This window comes from Mus pahari, chromosome 14, assembly GCF_900095145.1.
Source record: "Mus pahari chromosome 14, PAHARI_EIJ_v1.1, whole genome shotgun sequence".
Lineage (NCBI taxonomy): Eukaryota > Metazoa > Chordata > Mammalia > Rodentia > Muridae > Mus > Mus pahari.
Window position 1 is genome coordinate 27,765,785 of NC_034603.1, and position 23,642 is coordinate 27,789,426.

The window sequence follows — 23,642 nt, forward strand, 5'->3', positions numbered from 1 at the left end:
TGACCGCTTGATAGGTATCTTCAAAAAGGGTACCTAAGAGCCTGAGGTCTTTACCACCCCAGCAAGGCGTGGAGTCGTAGGTCCTGAAAGACAGGGATTTACCTGGTACTATTTCTCATCCTGTCTTCCCAGGTGGTTAGAGATGCTCATGGTGTATCCTCGAACCAACAAGCAGAACCAGAAGAAGAAACGGAAAGTAGAGCCACCTACCCCACAGGTAGGCTGGGCTGCGTGTCCCCTGGTGGAACTGGGCCTAGGAAGAAGTAAGGGCAAGAGGGTGGAGAAAGATCTGGCCAGCGCTGAGGTGATCACACTTTGCATGCCTCTTCCTCCTGCCTGCCTGTACCCTGGGAGCCGTAGGCCACTGAGTAGACTAGCCTGCTAGAGTGCCCTGGGCTGTCTTCAGGAGTGTTTGAGCTAGCAGGCAAAGACTGAGCAATAGCAGCTTACCATGTGTCCCTTCCCCTGGCCATCCATCCCAGCTATTTCTGGGAAGGGAAGAATGGTGCACTCTTCTGCCACTGCCAGAGGAGAGAAGTAACCCTGAGCAACGGGGACGGGGGGACCTGGTGGCCCTGCCCTGACTAGTCCCTGTGTGACCAGAGCTAGGTCGGTAGCTAGGGGCAGACGAACCAGGTCCAGTCCTTCCCTCCCTTCCTCCTCTCCTTTCCTGTTTCTCTCTCATCCTCATTCCCTCCTTCCTCTTAGCCAGTATTCTGGGCTCATGCCAGGAAGTGCTCTGCCCCCATTCTTGCTGTGTTCACCACACCCTTAGGCTCTGGAAGGGTGAAGTCACCATTCTGAATTTCCAGCAAGAGCCTCTTGCTAGGGTGGTTGTAGGTACTTACTGTTCATCTTTCCCCCTCTGTACCAAATGTTGCTTTCATTAGGATTTTTCCTAGGTTGGATAAATCAAGCCAGTCCTAAGAATGAACAAAATTCATTCTTGAATGTGATTTTATGGGCATCACAAACCCAGAGTCCTGTGGAAGCAAAGGGAGGCAGCCCAAGATAGAAGCCTGAGTCCCTAGGCCAAGCAGTCTCTCTAGCGTCTCTGGCTTCTTGGGCTGCGAAAGAAAGACAGGCAGAGGCTGCTGACCTGGATCTCCACAACTCTAGACTACTGTGGACAGTTAATCTTGCTAGTAGGATGTAGCCCAGGCCTGCGTCTGTTGACCAGCATCCATCCTGCATCTCATCCTTACCCACGAAGCCCCCAACTGGAAGTCATTTAAAACATGCAATCAAAGAAATTTAAAAATGTAGTCAGTTTCCCGGAAACTGAAAGTAGAGCCTTTTGCTTGGGAGCAGCAGTTAATGCTCAAATCTTCCAAGCTGCCTGATTTGAGAGAAAAGTCCTGGCTGAGTAACAGTGGTTAGGGTTACGCCTTGTTTCCATGGTGATGCCTTGGAAGCATTGCAGCATAGAGCTTCTGCCTCCAAATATGGTAACTCTCTATGTACCAGAGACAGCCTGGGTCAGGCTAGAAATTTGGGTGTATCCCCTCCCCCACAACTTTGTCTCTTCCAAATGAAGCTGCCCTGTGGCCAGGCTCCAACTTTCTAGGCCAGTAGAAAGAGCCCTATGATCCCAGAACAGGGATCACCCCTTCCCTGAGGTTATGCCTCAGAACTAGGGCACAGAGTTCCTAGCCTCCTCTGCCAGTGTTATGGCATGCCTCTCCCCTTCCCCACAGCTAACCTCTGGTGAGTCTCAGGAAAGAGACAGGATTACATTCAGATTGAAGTCTCTGGGTACACCCACACACACTTAAGCAACCTGCTATCAGAGCCATTTATGTGGCGGGTAAGCCTGAAGCTGTTTCCATCTCTCTCCCATATCCCTGCACAAAGCCTAGAGGAGTTTCAGGTTAGACCTCAGGACCAGAAGCTTGGTTTCCGCTGGATCCAGGCTAAATTCTCCAGGTTGACCCTAAAGAAACTCCGATGATAGAAGTGATGTTCACCAGACATATAGGTCCTTGAAAAGAAGGCCTAGAGTAGAGGGAAATAAGAGTCCCCCAAGGCAGAGTGAGAGCAAGTTTCCTAGCTCTCCAAGAGTCTGTTACTCATATGGAACTTGGGAGGGTGGCTTTTTTCTCTGCCAGTCCCACAGGCTCAAGGCCCTTGGCAGAGACCTGGGTGAGGCCCCTTGCTCTGTATCTGGATACGTTGAATGTTCCCTGTTCATTTCTAGGATTCATGATTTTTTAAAGATTATTTTATGTATATGAGTACACTGTAGCTGTACAGATGGTTGTGAGCCTTCATGTGGTTGTTGGGAATTGAATTTTTTAGGACCTCTGCTCACTCTGTGGTCAGTTTAGCTCTCTCTGGCCCAAAGATTTATTTAGTATTATAAATAAGTATACTGTAGCTGTCTTCAGACAGGCCAGAAGAGAGCGTCAGATGCACTATAGGTGGTTGTGAGCCACCATGTGGTTGCTGGGGTTTGAAGTCAGGACCTTCGGTGCTCTTACCCACTGAGCCACCTCGCCAGCCAGATTCATTGTTATGAGGTCTCTGCTACCCTCTACTTCAAGACTTCCTTCTCACTATAGCCCCTTTTCCATTTTCATGCCGGAGAAGTAGAGTATGGCACCCCTGAAGAGAGGGAGCTTACTCCCTTTTCCTTGGTTCTGAAAGCCCTTCTTAGTGCCTGTGATAGCAGCCAGGGTTCATCACAGTCTTAACAGCATGAACATAAGCTGACTCTTCAGGAAAGAGTGCAATGAACCTAGGTTTCTATACCCTTTGCTGACCCAGGCTGGCTCTGTGCAGTCTGAACCTCTACACCTACCTCTTTGTGGCCACATCCACCAAACTAGATTTTTCATCCACCTGCTCAGAAAAAAAAGAATCTAGCCCAAGAATGGATATTTGTTTGCCTATGCTCCAGAAGGCAGAATGTTGTTATACAGGAGAGGGAACAAGCTCTTTGGGGGTCAGAGGTGTGGGTCAGCCCTGATTATTTGGTTTGAGACCACAGGGGACTGGGATGTGGATATTTATCATCCCCTCTGTCTTTGTGGCAAGATAGTAATCAGTTGAAACAACCCTCTTGGCAGCACTCTGGAGATTGGTTGGGCACAGAGTGTGAGTGGGTATTACAGGGCAGTTGGGATTGCCATCCTGTCTTTATCTGGGTTTAACATCTGAAGAGTCCAATTCTCTGTTACTTAGAAACTGGATTTGTATGTCTGCTGAGTTCTGTTCAGGGCCATACCACTTTTGTGCACTGGGAAAACTGGGAAATGACTTGGGCTACCAATAAAGAACAACTTGTGCTTGAGAACAAGGTGTGCATGTGACAGGTGTGGGTGTGCAGGTTTCAGTGAGATGTTGTGTGTCTCAGAGTGAGGTGCTCAAACAATAGACATTGGGGTTTTCTCAGATCTGGGAACTGGGAAGTTCAAGGTTAAAGTAGCAGCAGATGTGGGCCCACTTCCACAAAGTCGATCTCCTGGCCTCTTTCACAGGTTACTAATTCCATTTGTGAGGGCTCCACATAATAATAATAATAATAATAATAATAATAATAATAATAATAATAATAATAATTTTATCACTTTCATTATTATAACTATTTTTAAAGATTTATTTATTTATTATATATGAGTACATAGTAGCTGTCTTCAGACACTCCAGAAGAGGGCATCAGATCTCATTACAGATGGTTGAGAGTCACCATGTGGTTGCTGAGATTTGAACTCAGGACCTTCAGAAGGCAATCCGTGCTTTTAACCACTGAGCCATCTCTTGCCCTCAAGAGGTCCACTTTCAAGACTTAAAATCCTAAGAGCCCCACCTCCACAAATCATCATCAAGGGGATAGGATTTCTAATTAAATGACCAACAGCTGTCAGGCCTTAGTGTCTGTCTTATTTCAGTAGTTCTCTCACATCATCCCTGGTGTTCCATTTAAGCTAAGAGTGGGTAAGACCACAGGTTTCTATGGAATTCTACATTTTCCCCAATGATCTTGATAGCAGTGGGCCTGGCTCAGAGGAGTGCATTCCTCTTTTGCCTTGTCCTATCTCCCTTTGTTTACTTCCAAGTCCCTATGAGTATAGGAATGGCAGACTCCTATGAGCTTACCCTAGTAATTGGGCTGCTATTCTAAGCACTGTCTGGCAGTGTACAGAGAGAGCTTTTAGATACTTGGTGGCATGGCTCTGGTAGAAATCAAGAACCTTTCCTCTGCAAGGCCTCTTGGACAAGGCACTGGTGGGTCCACGACTTCTCATCCCCCCCCCCCAACACTGTTTTGATGTTTTTATATCCCTTGTAATTTAGTGGCCAGAACCTGTGTGCTAGCTTGGGCTATGTGTTTATATGCTACCACCTTCACTGCTCTCCCTCTCTCTCTCTCTCCAGGAACCTGGGCCTGCTAAGATGGCTGTCACTAGCAGTAATGGCGGCGGCAGTGGTAGCAGCAGCAGCAGCATTCCCAGTGCTGAGAAAGTCCCCACCACCAAATCCACACTCTGGCAGGAAGAAATGAGAGCCAAAGACCAACCTGATGGGACCAGTCTGAGTCCAGCTCAGAGTCCCAGCCAAAGCCAGCCTCCTGCTGCTTGCACCCCACGGGAACCAGGGCTAGAAAGCAAAGAAGGTGAGCAGCAGATGATCAGCCTGCGGGCCTCCTTGTTGTGGTGATCTGTCTTGTACTGCTGGAGTGGACCTCCATCTAGGAGATAGCACGTGACACTGGGCATGTGTTACAGGGCCCTAGCTAGAGTCCTGTCAGGGGTCCTGCACTTGTCCTCCCTCTGTGCATCGTGCATCATCAGTTCTGGGCAGCACTGGCCTGGCATGACTGGTTCCTGGCCACTGAGATTCAGCTCGGCTTCTCTATCTCACCTGTGAAGGAGAAAGGCGCAGCACCTACTCCATTGGCCTCAGGAAATCTACAAACACTATTCTTTCTGCCTCAGTGAGATCTCTGTTCCTGTACCACAGGTTCCTACCTCATTAGCTCTTAGAACCTGCTGGGTTGGGTGCTTCTGTCTTTAGAGGGATAGCAGTTAGGACATCAGTGCCCCTCTCCTCATTGTTACCATCTTGCTCCGCTCCTGGCTAAGAAGAAGGACCAGGGAGGACACCATTGACATCTCCGTGCCCTCTCCACTTAGAATGCTGTGCTGCCCTAGCGGAGTTAGTCCCCTTCTTTGCCTCCCTCAATTGGAGTTCTTTAGCATCCACACCTATCCACATTTACAGTCCATGCCTATAAAAGGCCTCCTGCCTGCCTCAAAACAAACCCCTAAGCCTGAAAGATGTGCTTTTGGTTGGTTTCTTCCTGTGGTCTGGATGGAGTCCTGCTTCCCCACCAGAACTGTCCGAAAGTCACTGCCTGCAAAGTGACCAGACTGGAGGAAAGGGTAGGGAGGAAAGACAGTGGAGATGGGTGGTCCATTTCTGCCCACAGTTTTTCTCCTTTTACCTCTAGCCCATTCATAGCTGTGGGTGTCAATATGGAGGGTGTTGAGGCAGCTCCTGGGTGATCATGTGTGGGCTTTTGGAAAGTTCTGATGACTGAGCTGGCAGCAGTCTGAGCAAGCTTCCTCTTACCTTCTAGATGAAAGCACCATAAGTGGGGACCGTGTGGATGGTGGTCGGAAAGTACGGGTAGAGAGCGGCTACTTCTCCCTGGAGAAGGCCAAGCAGGACCTGAGGGCTGAGGAGCAGCTGCCCCCACTCCTCTCCCCACCCAGCCCCAGCACCCCACACAGCAGGTATGGTTGTCCTGGATCGCCCTCACAGGAGCTCAGCCACCCCCTTCACTCCCCAGGTCTTCCAGCCCCAAGCCGAATGGTCTACAGCATCTGCCCTGCCAGCCTGGGTGAGGCCAGCAGGCCACCCGACCACGTGGACGCCAGCAGTGCTAGGGGGTGGGGAACAGAGATACTGGGGAGCACCATTGCCTTTAAAGCCAGCAGGCAGTATGCCGCCCTGGCCGACGTCCCTAAGGCCATCCGGATCAGCCATCGAGAAGCCTTCCAGGTGGAGAGAAGGCGGTTGGAGCATAGGACTCGGGCCCGGAGCCCTGGCAGGGAAGAGGTGGCCCGTCTATTTGGCAACGAGCGGAGGTAAGGAGGGCACTAGAGGGCTAAAATCATGTATGTACTCATACAAGTGTACTTCAGGAACATGATTTCTGTTCAGTGTGTGGAGCATTTCCTCTCTGGGTCCCAGACTGTGGTGCTAGTTCTCAGCTCCTGGCAGCCAGATACAGGACTAAGTGCCTACAGGCTGCCTGATGTAGGTTGTGCTTCCCAGATTAGGCCCAGTGTGGCTGAGTCTTGGGCTTCTTGGCCTTCTCTCTTATTAGAACTTCTGTTCTCTTAAGAAGACTCAGAGCTGCAGATAGGGACTAGGCCCTCCTCATGCTGACAGCTCTGCAGTTGTCAGAGGGCACTGAAGGATTGCAAGATACAGGAAAGTGAGGGCAGCAGAGATCCTTCCCACTAAGATACAAGAGGCAGCCAGAAAAGCTGCTGGGTGTCTCAGGTACCACTTTTAGAAAACCTCTGGGTTTTGCTGAAATGGCTTCCCACCAGTGGCAGAGATAACAGTACTTACTGCTGAAAAGATAAGGCTCCTGCCTGCTTTTCTTTTGCCCCGATGTCCCAAGCTTGAGGACTAGGGAAAGTTCTACCCGTGAGTCCCCCCTCAGATTCTCTACCATATCTCTGAGCTGTGTTTTGTGTCCAGGCCAGGTTTCTTGCTTAACACCAGACAGGTTTCTAAAGATCCATGGCTGCCCCCAGGAGAGTTTAAAAGCTCATCCGTCTGCTTTGCTGTGGTGGAGAGCACACTTTCATTAGCTTTACAAAGAAGTCCTCTGTTCAGAAAGGCAACTCCAGAAATATCTGCAGTGTCTTCCCTGCCCTGGGTGCAGGCTGAAGTTCAGTCAGGTGCTGAGGGCAGGATGAGATTAGGGAGGACTTTCTCTGGTCCCCTTTTCTCAACTCACAGTTAGTTGACACCCAACCCAGCTTATTTCAAATGGCCTATGGACCTCAGGTAGACAGTGGACACTGAATACTACTCGGCTCCCTGGCGTTCCATATGATCGTCTGTCTTCACAGTCCAACAGTGGCTCAGTAAGGCACCTCTTACTCTTACCCTTGCTTCAAGGATGTGAAAACTTGGGTGACCCCACCCCTCATAGTGAATAACAGCGAGTGGGTAGGCAGGCCTTCAGCAGGAAGTCTCTGATCCTATGATAGGAACCAGCATCAGAGCTCCTCATGTCCTTTTAAAGCATTTGGGTAGCAGAAATAAAAGGTCTTGTTAACCGTTAAGGAGGCCTTCAGGGTGGGCAGGGGCAGGTTTACACTGGCTGCTGAGCAGGCTAATTCTGGTGGTTCCAAAATGGGGTCGCTATGCCTTACATTTAGTGTCAGATCAGAGTTAACGTTTTGCCCACCTGCTTGGCTAGGCTCCTTGTCAGAGATGTTAATTTTGAGTGCATTCTTGTCTACCTGCCTGAGATAGATGCGGTCTCTAGGCTTTGTTCTTGCATGCTCTTCACCACTATGGGGATGAATCTCAGCTGGTGTTGGTGTCTGGACTACTTCTGCACATTAACCCTGAAACTATCCCTTCCTGAATGATCTCGCTGGTTGGTGTTGCTCTTTGAGGACTGCTGTCTGAGGCCCAAGTAGTCCACCTGGTGCTGGACTGGATCCTGGTCCCTGATAAGTTAGAGTGACAAAATGTCAGTTACTTTGCATTGAGTTACTGTAGCCAAGACAGACCTGCTACACAGTGAGGAAGTTGAAAACCACAGGGTTACATTTGGAAAACTTCAGTGAGCCAGTAAGCAACCCTACCTGAGTACCAGCAGTCCTGAGCTTGGAATTTGCTCTTCAGATTTCTGAGCCTTTGAAGGAGTTCTTACAGGAGGTTCTTAGACCTGTGTCTGCTAAGTGGAGAAGCTATGATCCTTATAACAGTTTTAGTGACTAACAGAAAGTTAATGGAACCCTGACCTCTCCACCTTTCTTTGTGAGAGCCACATCTGTCAGAGTAGCCTGAGTGAGCACTTCCTGTCACCTCTGTTGTTTCAGAAACACCAACTTAGCCACAGAGAACTAGCTATATACAGAGATTGCCCAAGCTCCTGGTCTCATCATGTCTTGGCAGTATCTCTGTCAAGCAGCTATAGCAAGTCCCTCCTGTTTCTCATGCTAGCTACTCTGCTTGGAACCCTATAAACCTATATACCATGATGCCAGTCTGGCCTGGCACAGCCCTCCTACTATCCTGGGGCCTTGAAGTCCCCTAGCTAGATACAGTGCTCTCAGCCCGAGAAGAAACAGTGGCCCTGGGATGGTGGTGTCCAGCTCTTCCTGCAGCAGTCTAGCTGTACAGGATGCCTTGGCTGCATTTAAAAGATTTTCCTCGGGCTGGTGAGATGGCTCATTGGGTAAAAGCACCCGACTGCTCTTCAGAAGGTCCAGAGTTCAAATCCCAGCAACCACATGGTGGCTCACAACCACCCGTAACAAGATCTGACTCCCTCTTCTGGAGTGTCTGAAGACAGCTACAGTGTACTTACATAAAAAAGATTTTCCTCTACCGGGCAGCCAGCCAGCCAGCCAGCCAGCCGCTACTTAGCTCACTGCTTTCCCAGCCAGTCTCCTCACCTCAGCCTCTACAGGCACAGCAAGCTAACCCAGCACCAGTCTTCTAACACCACACAAGCCCTCCTGAGCCCTGCCTGCCTTTGCCCTCTTACCTCCCTTGAGAAAAGGAACTCTTAAGGAAGATTTGTAGTTACCCCTGAAAAGAGAGGTTCCTGGGTTCTAGGCCATATTCTTCCTCTTGTTTATTAGAAATTTTAATTTTTTGAGAGGGACCTTTATCACTTCCTCTCAGCTCCACACCACTGGTTCAGAATGCATGCCACGCCCACCCTCATTGTGAGGGAGTAGGCTCTCCCTAGGAGAGCAGGCCTTAGGTTTGGTGAGAAGAGACCATCCTCCCAGCAGGTTGAAATCAGCTCTCAGAGTCCAGGTAGGCAGTGCAAGCCTTCTGCCTAAGCCCACAGGGTGACTCCTTAGGCTGTGTGGTAATTACAGGTTTCCTCTCCTGAGCCATTACCTTGGGGTTTGCTGCTTTAAATCTGAGATAACTTTGATTTATCATGATTTGAATTTTAAAAGCAATCTTTTTCTGTTCATTCATTTCCCAGCCTTATTTTCTTTCAGGTCTTGCCCTCTCCACCCTCTGCTGGGTTCGCGCCTCCTCCACCCGCTTCGCTTCCATCTCAGCTCCGTCGTCCCAGCCACAGACCGCCTGACAAGGCCACTGGCCTTTCACATGAAATCAACTGCTTTGTTTTATTTTGATTTTGATTCCTTTTAATGTTAGCAGAAACTGTTAATTCATGGGCTTTTATCTTGCTAAATTTCGAACACCATACTGTGGGGTGCATTGTAACTAGAGGGTGCAATGTGTGCGGAGGTGGTGGTTGTCCTTTATGCTATCTGACTCAGGGAGGTTACCAAGGTGTACCAAGCTGTATGAGTCCAATGTTGGGGCAGGGCCAGTGCAGGCCCAGTGTGGAAAGGTTCTATGGCTGTTCCAGCCCAGCATGAATGGGGAAAGTGGAGCTCAAATAGACTGAATCTGTGCCCTAAGTTCTGTCAGTACTGTGTAAACAGTGCCTCACTTGTTTAACAGGAAGGCTAACACTGGAGCCCAGTGAGGTAGGCCAGGTGTGCAAGCTGACTACAGGAGCCCCTACTGGACTTGAGACGCAGTCCACCTTGGGAACAGGGAAACTCGAGTTCTGCAGCTTCATGTCCTCTTTTGTAGGAGATCCCAGGTAATTGAGAAATTTGAGGCCTTGGACATTGAAAAAGCAGAGCACATGGAAACCAACATGCTGATTCTGACCACTCCATCAAGTGACACTCGTCAGGGCCGCAGTGAGAGACGGGCCATCCCTAGAAAGCGGGTGAGCTCCAGTGTGGGGCCAAGTGGGGTCTTTGGTAGCATGGCTTGGGTCTAGGGAACACACTTCCGTACATGTTCTGAGTCCCATACAAACCAAGGACATGTTTCTTCTGGGCCTCTACTCTGTTCTCTTCCAGTTAGCCCCTTGTGTAGGGAGCACTGCTCCCCACACTCTTGAGCACCAGCCTGTCTTCCACATCTCCCTCCTACAGCAGTAGCTTTCTGTGCCACAGGATGCTCAATGAGTTTTAGATCCCACTTGTAACTAGCACAATTTCTTCCCACCGAGGCCACCCAGGAACAAAGCTGACTATGATACTTTTTTCCTTCTTTTTTCCTTCTTTTGTTTGTGGAGTAGCAAGCTGTATTCTGTTTCTCTGCTTAGCCTACAAAGTCTGTCAAACCTCAGCAGTCCTCTTCCTCCTCTTCCTCTTCCTCTTCCTCCTCTTCCTCCTCTTCCTCTTCTTCCTCTTCCTCCTCTTCTTCCTCCTCTTCTTCCACCTCCTTTTCCTCCTCTTTTTCCTCCTCCTCCTCCTCCTCCTCTTCCTTCTTCCTCTTCTTCTTCCTCTTCTTCTTCCTCTTTTTCCTCCTCCTCCTCCTCTTCCTCCTCCCAGATTCCTCCAGCCTCTTGCCCACCTGCCTCTTCTGTGGCCTGCTGTACCCAAGCTCTTCTTTCCAGTTTCTTTGTTGCTCACGAGGTGCCTGCTGTCTGTCTTCTGTAACCTGAGAAGCTGCAAGATTGGGTGGGACCAGTGATAACCAGGCATCCAAAGAAAAGGCTGCTCTACTGACCAAAGCATGCCAGGACAAGGGTCATCCCAGAACCTGCTGTGGGGCCTGACAGCACTGCCCCACTCAAGGAGGGATGAACTACCCAACTTGTTGCCCCCATGCGTGCCCAAGCTGCATTGAGCTGTACTGATGGGTGGCTGCTCTCTGCCACAGGACTTTGCCAGCGAAGCCCCCACAGCTCCTCTCTCAGATGCTTGTCCCCTGTCTCCACACCGAAGAGCCAAGTCATTGGACAGGAGGTCCACAGAATCCTCCATGACGGTGAGCCCAGGCCACGTGCCAAGTTCTCTGGAGATCTGTGCCACTACCGCTGCTGCTTCTGGCCACTCTGGGCTACTGTCCATTTATGTCTTTATGTCCACACTGGCCCTCCCTCTGTACCACCCTCATGCCTGTGAGTGCCCCACCCACTGGTCTGCAACCCATTGGCAACTGAGCATTCCTCCCCCTCCTGGGCCCACCAGGACTGGGGGCTGTGTGGCACCCTGAGTAGCAGCACATGGAGGTCTACACAGGGCCACTACAGGTGTAAAGCCCCAACTTGACCTCTGCTGTCTTGCTTTTGGTTTTTATTTTTGTGGCACTTTGGAACAGGATCCATGTGGTGTTGACAGTTTGTCCCATTTGAGGGTATGTACAGGAATGAAGCTGCAGACAAAGTTCGGCCTGGTTCCTCAGCACAGCCTACAACCTTCCAGGAGACGTGGCACACTCACCAGCTCTCATCCCCCAGCCAGAGCAGGTTCTCTATCAGCTCAGCTGGTAGCCACTATTCCTGGCAACCACCAGAGACCCAGAGAGAAAAGAGCCACAGGGACCAGCTTCCACCATTCCTTGAGGCAGACACAACAATGATAACCACAGCAGAAGGTTTAAGACTCTCATAGAGCAGCAGCTCAGCAGGCAGTGAGCGGGCTGGCCTTCATCCCAAGTCTCCTGAAGCAACAACCGTGCACCATCAAAAGGGGACTTCCCTTTGTACAGGTCTCAGGGCTGGAGCCTGCTAAAGTTTGTCCCCACAGCTGTTGGTTCTTCAAACAATTCTTGTGGAAGGAAGTCTTGTGAAGCATGGGTTACAGGAAGGCTCCACAGAGGGAAGCCTCATCTTTGTTCAATTGTGGCATGGCAGGAGCCTGCTGTGGCCTCTCCACAATGGAGCAGGAACTCCCAGGATGCCTGTCCTGGTTGGTGTCACTTCTCTGGATCACTCCCTGTCCTTGGAGTAGTAAGAGACATCAAAGCCTGTTTCTGATCAGGACAGCTGTGGAAGAGACCTAAGAGCACTGGGGACCACAGAATGGGTAGCTGGGGTCTTCAAAGACTGTCCTTCGGGTATACTTGTAGCAAATGAGAACTTTGTCCCTAGCGGAATGCAGGCTGCTCCTCACTAGAGCCAGCACCCACTCAGACCTGCTGATGGTCCTGACCTCCCTTCCTGTGTAGGGAATGAAACAGAACTTCTTCCTGGTATAAGAGTAACCTTAAAGTCGGACAAGGTGCTACTGCTTTGTCCACCTCAGACATGGTTTGCCTCTCAGGCTTCTAGCCTTCAGTCCTTCTGCGGGCTCAGCTGAAGCCTTTGGATTCCCCTTTTAGCTGTTACTGCAGGTGTCCCCGTGTACTTAACATGCCTGGGGACTCTTCATCTGGGCCCATGCTATGACCCAAGGCAGAATGAGCAAAGCCCTGAGTAAGCCAGAATAGAGGCCTTAGAGCAGCAGCCAGGCAGCCTATGCTCCTAGGCCCAGGTTTGTCCCTCAACTACTTCCTCAGGGACACATGCCTCTGGGGAAGAAAGTGGGCAGGCTTGTCTGGTAGGTGGTAGAAACTCTTTCTGCTGCTGCTTCATCTACATAAAAACAACCCTGTTGAACACAGTTGTCCGGCACTGGGGAACCCAGATGGTTTCCCTTGAGCTATTCTCTTTTTTTCCTTTCTCAGCCTGACCTGCTGAATTTCAAGAAAGGCTGGCTAACCAAGCAGTCTGAGGATGGCCAGGTGAGTGTAAGTGCTGAGGCCTGGAGGACTGGGGAGCAGATACAAGTCCCAGCTTGTCTTGTCCCTGGTGGGGTTTGTGAGCCCTGATTCATGCTCTTGACCTGCAGACAACCTACAACATCCTACAGTTCCTGCCTATGATTGCTCCTAAAAATTCTCTTAAAGAGTCTATGCTTCCTCAGAGGCAGAATAGCCAGCCTATGGCTGTGGGGCTGGCTTGTATTTCCTTACAAGGCAGCTATACATGGCAGACACATAAGGCTGCAAAATCCTTGTGTTGGACCATCTCAGCTTTAAGGGCACCATTGGGTCCCTAGAATTGTGAATTGTAAATATTAACTCCAAATAGGAAGAATTTGCAAGCCTCGCCTTAACCAGAAGCATGTTAGTCCCTTGCCTTAGAAGCCCATAGAAACCCAGTATACTATCCTAGCTCCTTTTGCCTTGGGAGACTGTGCCAAAGCATCCCTTCTTTCTCCTTCTTCCACCATATTTAATGCCCTTGCCTTTACCTGAAGACTCAAGTTCCCTTCCTCAGAATGAAGATTGGGACTTATGCAGGTTAGTTTGTACCTGTTGGCACAGTGTGCTCACACTGGTGTGTCAGCCAAGTGACTGTGCCTCTCAGCACCTTTCACAGCCACTGTTCTGTGTGATGGACCCAGAACTGTCTGCAGTCTCTGCAGTTAGGATGGAGGCCTTCGGAGCACCAGTCACCAACCCCACACTGGGGCACAGAGCTGGCCAAGGCCCACTACTCTCCACTGCCTCATTGCTGGAGTGCATCTAAACAGGGCCTCCCGAGGCCATGAGCGCACGGCTGCCTGCCAGAACAGCCTCTGTTGCCTGCTTTCCCTGTACTCTTCAGGTTGCCTCACTCAGCTGGGGTCAGGGAGGGCGTCAGGTATGTTTGCAGGGTAGCTGGATGTTTATCTTTCTCTCCCTTAGTGGAAGAAACACTGGTTTGTCCTGGCAGATCAGAGCCTGAGATACTACAGGGATTCCGTGGCTGAGGAGGTGAGAATACTACAAGGCATAAGTGGCGTCTAAAAGTCCAGGGCTGAAGTCTGTGAAAAGGTAGCCTACTGCCTTGGGTGTCATGGTTTCAGTCTACTGGGACAGTACATGCAGATGGACCAGCTTTGATGGCAGAACTGTTGCCCTCCTCAGACATTATGGTCATCCTCTAAGGACTTGAGTTCGGTATCTTGATGCAGTGGGCTTTGACTACTTTGTTTTCTGTATTCTTTTAAGAACAATGAAGTTGGGCTGGAGAGATGGCTCAACAGTTAAGAGCATTTGGTTTTGTAGAGGATCTGGGTTTCTACACCTACATAATGACTCACTACCATCTGTAACTCGAGTTCCAAGGGATCTGATGCTCTCTTCTCCACAAGCTCCAGGTACACATGTGATACACAGGCATGCACACACGCAAAATACTCATACAAATCTAAAAAATGAAAGAACAATGAAGTTAGTACTCTAGGTGAACTCAGGTCTAGTTTTGTCTTTGGTCTTCAAAAAAAAATTGTGGTAAATTGAGTCACTAGACAGGTTAACTTATGTCTTGCTGTGCCTTTTGGTAGAGAAATTTATATTTAATAAATCATTTTTTGTGTACTAGGCCATGGGGGAAACACTTGCCATGGGACATTAGAGGGTGTCAGGGCAGCATATGGGGGAGCCAGTTGTCTCATCTCCTACCATGCAGCCAGCACTTTACCAGATGAGCCATTTCCTCACCACTCCTAGAAGACCAACCAGAAGGGCCCTTTCCTTCACCTACAAGATAGTCTTTTGAGCAACCTGACAAATCTTATGTCCTGCTTTTCCCTGCTAACTCCATCTGGGGTCCTTCAGAATCACCCATCCATCCTCACGAATCTCACGTTTGCCATTCCATGCTCTTAAATTGGGGGAGAGGCGGAAGGAAAAGAATCTCTTGGCTGGTTTATGTATTTAAATTCCTGAGATCGGCCTCCAAGAGGAGGCTGTTGATGAGATAGGCAGGGTACACTTTGAGCAAAGGTGCACCTAATACTCAAAACTTTGTTTTTGTGTGTGCCACAGCATGGTTTAGAGGCCAACTTGTAGGAGTTCTTGCCTTCTACAGTAGGTTCCAGGAATTGAACTCAGATCGTCAGGCTTAGTCACAAGCACCTTTACCTGCTGAAAATATAAGTATTCAATGAAATGTGTTGTGAAAGTCAAAACTGCTAGCAGAACTGGGTTTATATAACACAGATGGCACAAAAGCAGAAGTAGATAAAACTTCCAGTGCCTTGACAACAGGCCAGAGTCAGATTATACCAACCATCAATGGGCTTGTATTGCTCTACAGTTAATGATGTTTAAAAACAATAAAATAGGTTCCTGGTATTTTTAAGTTGCAGCCTTTGAATGCCATTCTCTATAGTGTTCTTTCTCTAACTTTTATTATTACTGTGCTTGTATATGTGCACACGTGTGTGCATGAACTTCTCTGTGTGGGTACACACATGCCACGACTCTTTTGTGAACATCTGAGGGTAACTGTGGTGTTGATTCTTTCCTAGTATCTTTAAATGTGTTCTAGGGATGGAACTCAGTTGTCAGACCTGTGTGAAGAGCACCTTTGTTGAACATCCCCTTTTTAATGGTCTTTAAGTGGGAAATGTCCATCAGCCATTCAGCTGCATGCCAAAGCCTTACCGGAGAAGTTACTGAGTTACCAACTGAACTAGCCACTTCTTTGTGGACTATTACTTGAAGAAACAGCTGACAGATAAACTCTGGTCACTCAATTTTGAGAGTTTAGGGGGCATTTTCATGAAAATAAGCCAGGAATCTATTTCTTCAAGAACAATTTGTTGCCAGTAGTGAATAGAGTTTGAGCTTTCAAAACAAACAATAAAAAATAACAATTTGGGCTAGAAAGTTAGATCAGCAGTTAAGAGAACTTGCTGCTTTTATAGAGGGCCACATGAGGGTTCACAACTGCATGTACCTACAGTTCCAAGGGATCCAATGCCACCTACTAGCAGGTGCTACTCACCCATAATATGCATACAGGCATACAGATAAAACATTCACACATATAAAAAGAAATACTTTCAAACAATAGCCTAGTCTGGGCACAGTGATAAATATCTCTTGTTTCTGCTACTCAAGGCACTGAAGCAGGGGAATCATTTGAATCTAAGAATTTGAGACCTTATGCAGTATTCAGAGACCTTGACTCAAGAAGAGAAAGTGAAAACGTTGGAAGGTTTATGTTTATCTTAGCAGCTTCTGTCTATCTGCAAGTTCTGCTGCTGACATAGGCAGGGATTGCATAGATTTTGCTCCTGCGGAATGAATTGTATAGACATTTGGTATTGTCTGTGACCAATTAGAAAGCTTCAGAACAAGCCTGGCAGCAGAGCTGTTGAAAGGGTAGAAGACCCATGATTTCATTGTTAACAGCACAGAACACTTGATAGGACTGCAGATTCCACACTGCAGTTAAGCTTTAAGACATGACTACTCATCAAGACAGACCAGCCAGCCAATTCCTTGAAAATTCTCCCATTCCCATCTGTGTTAGACCACTTTCTCTTCATACATGTTAGTCAAAACGGTACATGGAAAACTGACTGAGAAGCAGAAGAGCCTAGCATCCTCTCCCAAGACAGGCACAGAGACCTGCAGAAGTATAAACACTGCCGCTCTAGACAGTGACTGCGGAGCAGGTTTTGATTATTTTTTAATTTTAATTTCAACACGAAGTGGGTTTAGTATGTGATTCAAACTAGCTTTAAACTTAAACTGCTCTTCTCCAACCTCCCAAGTGCTCAAATTCTAGATGTGAACTTCCATACCCAGCTTTTATTAAAGTTTTTCTTAAGTGAATAATGTTTAAATTTTCTATTTTCAATACAGAAAATAACATCAATAGTTGAACTTAACATAGACAAAATTCTTAGGAGTGTATCCTAGTTTGTTTTGTTGCTGTTGTTGTTATTGTTGTTGTTGTGATTAACACAATGGCCTATAAGCAGTTTGAAGAAGAAAGGGTTTCATCTTACAGTCTATAGTCCATTACAGAGGGAAGTCAGGTCAGGAACTGAAGCAGAGACTGTGGAAGAACACTGCTTATTGCCTTGCTCTCTATGGCTTACTCAGTTTGTTATTCTTATGCTACCCAGGACCACCTGCCCCAAGGTCAAAATGCCCATGGTGGGCTAGGCCCTTCCACACCAAGAAAATGTTCCACCAACTTGCCCATAGGCAATCTGATGAGGCAATCCCTCAATTAAGGTTCTTTTTTTTTTTCCAGATGACCCTAGTTTATGCCAAGTTGACACAAATCTAACCACAGAGGGTCTTCCTACTTTTTAGGCACGTAAAAGGATTTTAATAAGAAAACATTTAGCCGGGTGTGGTGGCGCACGCTTTTAATTCCAGCACTTGGGAGGCAGAGGCAGGTGCATTTCTGAGTTGGAGGCCAGCCTGGTCTACAAAGTAAGTTCCAGGACAGCCAGGGCTACACAGAGAAACCCTGTCTTGAAAAATCAAAAAAGGGGGCTGGAGAGATGGCTCAGTGGTTAAGAGCACTGTCTCCTCTTCCAAAGGTCCTGAGTTCAATTCCCAGCAACCACATGGTGGCTCACAACCATCTGTAAAGGGATGCCCTCTTCTGGTGTGTCTGGAAACAGCTACAGTGTACTCATATAAATAAAACAAATCTTTAAAAAAAAAAAAAAAAGAAAAATCGAAAGAAAGAAAGAAAGAAAGAAAGAAAGAAAGAAAGAAAGAAAGAAAGAAAGAAAGAAAGAAAGAAAGAAAGAAGAAAGGAAAGAAACATTTGGGGATCACTGAAGAATTTCTTTGGCTAGATACATAGAGAAATGGTGGTATTGACAGCCCAAGGGACGGCACTTGTAGGACAGTTGGTCATGTCCAGTCCTGTGAAGACATCACAGAAACATGCTCACTTGGGCATCCTCTCTTCCTGAATCTCCTCACGGCCACTCATTTTTCTCTGCAGGCAGCTGACCTAGATGGAGAAATTGACTTGTCCACTTGCTATGATGTCACTGAGTATCCAGTCCAGAGAAACTATGGCTTTCAGATACATGTGAGTCTGGGGATGAATGGAGTTGCCAGCAGAGTGATATCTTAGCACATGCGGTCAGTGTTCCATCTTCCCTGTTAGTGGTGATATCTCTATCCTGTGGCTGCTGACCTATACTCCTGATACATGGTCTGGATGGATGGATGGATAGATAGATAGATAGATAGATAGATAGATAGATAGATAGATAGATAGATAGATAGATAATGGCTGCTGACCTATACTCCTGATACATGGTCTGGATAGATAGATAGATAAATAAATAAATAAATAAATAAATAAATAAATAAATAAATGGGTTTCTGTATCTTTTCCTCCAAGGCCTTTAAAATGCTTTGTTGCAGAAATAGCTCTTTTTCTTTTATTTTTATATTGGAGTGTAGGACCATTGGAAGGATGAAGAGTGTGGGGAATAAAAGATTAAGGGCTGCTGGATTCAGGTTAAGGGATTTCTAGTACATTTGCCTTCTTCAGTGAGGCTTCATAGCTTCATAATGGTTCTAGTCAACTGGGTAACTCTCCTTTTATTTGGTATCCATCTCTAAGCCCAGGTTCGTGGTGGTTATTTGTTCTTTCTGATGTGGGACTCTGTTCCTTATATTACCTTGTCACTATCACCACCAAATGTGGGTCCTAGACAGACTACAGTGGCTCTCTAGTCACCCAGAATTCTGAACATGTACTGTACACCTGTGTGGAGACTGTAGGAGGCTGGGCCACAGCTCTCCCTGTTCCCAGCCAGTTTTGTGTCCTTGTCCCTAGGGCTAGCGGAGCTCTTTGAAGAGAGGAACGCATGTGATGGTCTATCTATGTGCCAGCAAGTAGCAAGTGTGCACTGCCTTGTTTAGGGGACACTTAGTTCACCTCTCCCCAAGGTGTGGCCCTATTAGTCTGCCTGTCTCAAGCAGGTCCTATACAACATTCCTAGAAAAATCACCTAGCCCTCTTCCTTTTGGGACTTTGTTTATTTTAGAGATGGAGGCAGCAGTCACCCCAATGGGCTGACCACTAATGGTTAGTATTTTTTTGTGTAGACCAAGGAAGGCGAGTTCACCCTGTCAGCCATGACATCTGGCATACGACGGAACTGGATCCAGACCATTATGAAACATGTGCTCCCAACATCTGCCCCAGATGTGACCAGGTAAGATGGAGGCCTTGCTAATTGCCCTAGGGTACCTGGCATTCCCTGAGGCCTGAGCCCAACTACACTACAACATGAATTCCTTTCCTCCTGGCCTACCGTCAACTGGCTACATGTTCCCTTGATTCTTTGTTTGTCTTCCTCTGCTGACCTTCCTTACATTGAGCTGGCCTGATAAGCCACCCAGGTCACTCTCATGCCTATTCTCAGAGTGGAGGTCTTCATCAGCAGAGTTTAGCCCTCAGACTGGGTTCAGGCTCCACTGTGGGCCTTCTCTGGTAGCTGCACCCTAGCTCTGGGTGGAAGCAGAATTTTGTTTTATGTCCACTATAGTTTGTACTGTTGTTTTTCACTTCCTCATCAGAGTCCTATATCTGCCTGGTTGGTAACATAATCGGGAGGTACTTCTTTCTCAGGTGGTGAGTCCTGAAGCCCACATGCTATTGTATATATTTCTTAGAACATGCAAAATGCCTCCCCTTTCTATTCTGAAGATTCTAGATCTCCCAGTGTCCATCTTCAGGACAACCCATAGGCTCCATGTGTGTGACAAGTCTTACTGTTCTTCACCCAGGTCTCACCTTGAGTACTTTCTGCCTCTCTTGGTTCATGTTGCTGCCAAGTATGGTTTTGGGATCAGAGGTTTCGGTGTATGTTGGTCAAAGGGTACTGGCCTGTAACAGCATTGGCTATACCTATTCTTTCCTCAACTCTCTCCTCTGTCTGTCTGGTTCTATTTCTTGTTGAATGAGAAGGAAAGGAAGCCTGACCTCCTGTCTTCAGTCCCTTCCAGGGATTGTTGCATAGTCATTTCTTTACTCGTCAGCAAATAGCATCCTGACTGCTGCAGTACAGGACAGTGGGTCTGCAAGGCCCACTTTTATCCATAAAATAGCCCTCTGCCATTCTCAAGATCTATGCTAGGTGGTTAGACAGATGGCTGCTCTTTCAGAGGACCCAGTTTCAAGTCTCTGCACCCACCGAGTTCCAGGAGAGCCAGCATACTTTTCTAGCCTTCATAGGCACTGCGTGTACATGGTACACAGATGTACATGCAGGCAAAACACCCATACACATAAAAAAAAACAATAAATTTAAATTTTCTTTTAAAAAGAACTGTTGAAAATGAACACTGGCCTCCCTACCTCCATGGCTCCTCCAGTCAAGAGAAGAGCCCTATAGCAAATTGAAAGGTACCTGAGCTGCTCTTTTGAGGCGGCATGCCTCAGTGTTGGAGTGTCTAGGGCTGATGCCAAGAACACTCACTTGTGCATGTTTATGCTGTGTTCCATGGAAGGACTGAGGCCCAAGGCATGAACCTAGAGACCCTGTATCTATCTCTAGTCCACTGGTCTTCCTGGCTAGAATCTACTTTATAATTTAATGTGTCTTCAAGCTGATATGGTGCCTCTACACCCAGTGGTTTTTAGCCTGTGTTGTTCTGTTTGGCCCATCAGAAGATATAAGGAGCAAGGACAACAGTGTCAGAGTTCTCTTCTCATTTCTGCTGTGTTGTCTACGGTGAGGATGTCTCACATGACTACAGTACATCCTCCCCCAGGATCATAACTGGTGGAAAGGAAAGCCTGTCCCTGCTCCCAGGTGTCAGTTTCAATTCCCCACATAGACCTGAGATGTCACCAATTTTCTCAAAATTCCACTAAACGGTCCACTCTGGGTTGTTTTGGTTTTCCCTGTTCAAGGATCTCACTATATTGCTCAGGTTGGCCTCCCCCTCTGCCATCCTGCCTAGCCTATCATGTGCTGGGTCATATAGGCATGCCACATTCCAACTCGTGTTAATGGACCGTTGTGAGCTGCCTGTGGGTGCTAGAAACCAAGTCAGATCTTCTGCAAGGGCAGGCTGTGTTCCTTACCCCACACCATTGATTCAGCCCCTTCCAACTCATTTTTATTTGCATGTTTGTATGATCTTAAACTGGACCCTTGCTGATTCTTCTGCTCTAAAGCATTTGATTTTTGTTTAAGTACTTGTATTTCTTAGTGTGGGAGTGCTTGTGGGAGCATGGTTTCGCAGCACACTTTTGCAGGCCAGGGGACAAGTTTATTTGTTTTCAACATTTATTGTTTGTGTCCATGTGCCTTGGCTGTTGTGCACATGTGGAGGTCAGAAAATAGTTTGTAGGAGTTGGTTCTCTCCTTCAACCGTGTGAATTCCAGGGAGAACTCAGGGCCTGGGCTGGGTTTGGTAGCAAGTGCCACTATCAACTGAGCCGCCTGACTGGCCCAAGCTCTTTGGTTTTTACTGCTTGCTTCAAGAACAGGTGACCCAAGGGAATCACTTTCTCTTTTGTTTGATGTCCCTTTGGCAATCTCCTTTGTTGGTCCTGACATAAATACAAGTGCTCCTTGGCTCTTTCCCCTTGGGCCATCCTGTCACCAAGTCACTTCTGATTCTGTTAGACTTGGATGAGACCAGGGCTATCTAGCAGTCACTGGAACTTATGCTCAGTGAGCCCAGTTAGCCCTTTCCATGTTGCCGATAGTGATGTCTTATCCCTCTCTCCTGCTGGAGTGGAGGCCTCTTCTTGGGGAAGACTGGGAAGAGACGAGTATTCTTCAAGCTCACCAACTCCTGTTTTCTCTTTGATATGCGTGGCTATGCCCCCTAGTCACCTCCTTCCTCAAAGTGGTGGGCATTATGCTACCTTCCACTTGATTGTGTGGGCTTACAACTACCTGAGTCACTTGTTCTCTTGATCAACAGATAGTCACAGCCTCACTCTGAGCTATCTGTCATGCCTGGAGCTAGAGTTAAGTTCTGAAATCAAAATGAGGGTGTCTCCTGTTTATTGAAATCCCTGAGTCCCTTCTGAGAAGTGCTAGTTCTCAATCATTCTGTCACTGCATAGTGTAGGGTTGCTCCATAACCAACCTCGCCAAGGTCTGGGTAGTGGATAGGCTCTTCTCTCTCCTGGGACTTATTAAAGTTCATTGGCTTTATCCCTGCCATCCACGAGAGGACTGCCATGACATTCCCTGCGTACAGTGGTACTCCATTTTTAAGGATGAAAACTGAAGTCTCAGGAATAGCCGAGGCTCTTTCCCCTTCCCATCAACTAGGTTTAAGTTCTCCAAGGAAGGACCAAGTACATGTGGAGCACTCTTCCCTCCACACTCAGAAGCCACTTTGGTGTGTGGGCTGGCCGGCCCTGTGACCTGCTAAAGTGTCCAAGCTCCCTGACAGCTCCTGTGTTTCTTACTGCCCCACAGCTCATTGCCTGAGGGAAAGAATAAAAGCACATCTTTTGAGACCTGCTCAAGGCCAAATGAGAAGCAAGAAGCTGAGCCAGGAGAGCCAGATCCTGAACAGAAGAAGAGCCGTGCTCGAGAGCGGAGGCGGGAGGGTCGCTCCAAGACCTTTGACTGGGCTGAATTCCGCCCTATCCAACAGGCCCTAGCTCAAGAAAGGGCCAGCACTGTTGGGTCTTCTGATTCTGGTGACCCTGGGTGTCTTGAAGCAGAGCCAGGTGACCTGGAGCGTGAACGAGCTCGACGTCGAGAAGAACGCCGCAAGCGCTTTGGGATGCTGGACACCATTGATGGACCAGGAATGGAGGATACAGCCCTACGTATGGACATTGACCGGAGCCCAGGGCTGCTGGGATCCCCTGACCTCAAGACACAGAATGTCCATGTGGAAATTGAACAGCGGTGGCACCAAGTGGAGACCACCCCTCTCAGGGAGGAGAAACAGGTGCCCATTGCCCCTCTGCACCTATCCTTGGAGGACAGAAGTGAGCGGCTCTCCACACATGAGCTCACCTCTCTGCTAGAGAAGGAGGTAATGTGGGGCAGCTCCCTTCCTGCATGTAAAAAATTGTTCAATAGAAGCACATATTCTTTGTACTGTGGTAGAATAGGGATGTGTCCCGGGGCTATGGTGAGATCGGGTTAGGCGGGCATAGATGGAGGCATTCTAACCCTGTGTTATAGCATAGGATTTCATCAAATATGTCCAATGACATGTGCACATATATTTATGTCAATAGTGAATTCTATGACCAAAGAAATTACAGGATTAATCTTTAAATGCTTCAAAATCCAAAAGACTTTTCGTTGTCACCATGACACAAGCAGAAAATTCCCTGCCATGAAGTTTTGTTTTTATATAAAATTACTAAATACTATAATATAGTAGACTTGGGGTATGGCCCCAGTGTTACAGCATCTGCATAATCCGTAAAGCCCTGGGGCTTCAATCTCCATGGCAAAACAAAGCAAACTATACAATTCACATGTACAAACCATATCATGTGTCTAAAGTAAAGATGTAACAAGGTTGAAGTTCATACTTATATTTGGCCCGTCCCACAGCGTATATATGCAGTTACTCCAGAATCACTTTAAAAGGAAAACAATAAACCCTAAAATCTAGAATACTCATGTGAACTATTTGAGATGTGTGCTCAGCCTGCATAGGGTTCTGTCCGGTTTTTGCCCCCTTTTGAGCATCTTCCTCAGCAGACTTCAGGCATATTCTTACGCTCTTTCCGTAATAGCCAATTGAAGTTCTGACACTTCATGCCTTTTTTGCCTTTTGTTTTATTTACTGTATGAGCCTGATAGATGGTTACTAACACTTTGACTTTTCCATTTTCTATAGCCTTTAGGTAA

At 47.7% G+C, this 23,642-nt stretch overlaps 1 protein-coding gene across 7 annotated transcripts in view; it reads left to right on the plus strand.

The window, feature by feature from the left end:
* The window catches only part of Mprip (myosin phosphatase Rho interacting protein), a 122,959-nt gene that overhangs the window by 71,752 nt on the left and 27,565 nt on the right, over positions 1-23,642 (plus strand). For 3 of the 7 annotated variants that reach the window (XM_029546006.1, XM_029546007.1, XM_029546008.1), the window contains exons 5-14: positions 133-217; positions 4,378-4,615; positions 5,582-6,092; positions 9,832-9,973; positions 10,918-11,025; positions 12,706-12,762; positions 13,711-13,779; positions 17,774-17,863; positions 18,895-19,004; positions 22,239-22,809. In XM_029546006.1, the coding sequence (XP_029401866.1) occupies positions 133-217; positions 4,378-4,615; positions 5,582-6,092; positions 9,832-9,973; positions 10,918-11,025; positions 12,706-12,762; positions 13,711-13,779; positions 17,774-17,863; positions 18,895-19,004; positions 22,239-22,809 (1,981 nt within the window). The remainder of the gene's footprint in view (positions 1-132; positions 218-4,377; positions 4,616-5,581; positions 6,093-9,831; positions 9,974-10,917; positions 11,026-12,705; positions 12,763-13,710; positions 13,780-17,773; positions 17,864-18,894; positions 19,005-22,238; positions 22,810-23,642) is intronic. The other 4 variants (XM_029546010.1, XM_021213237.2, XM_021213236.2 and 1 more) reach the window with 2 other exon arrangements.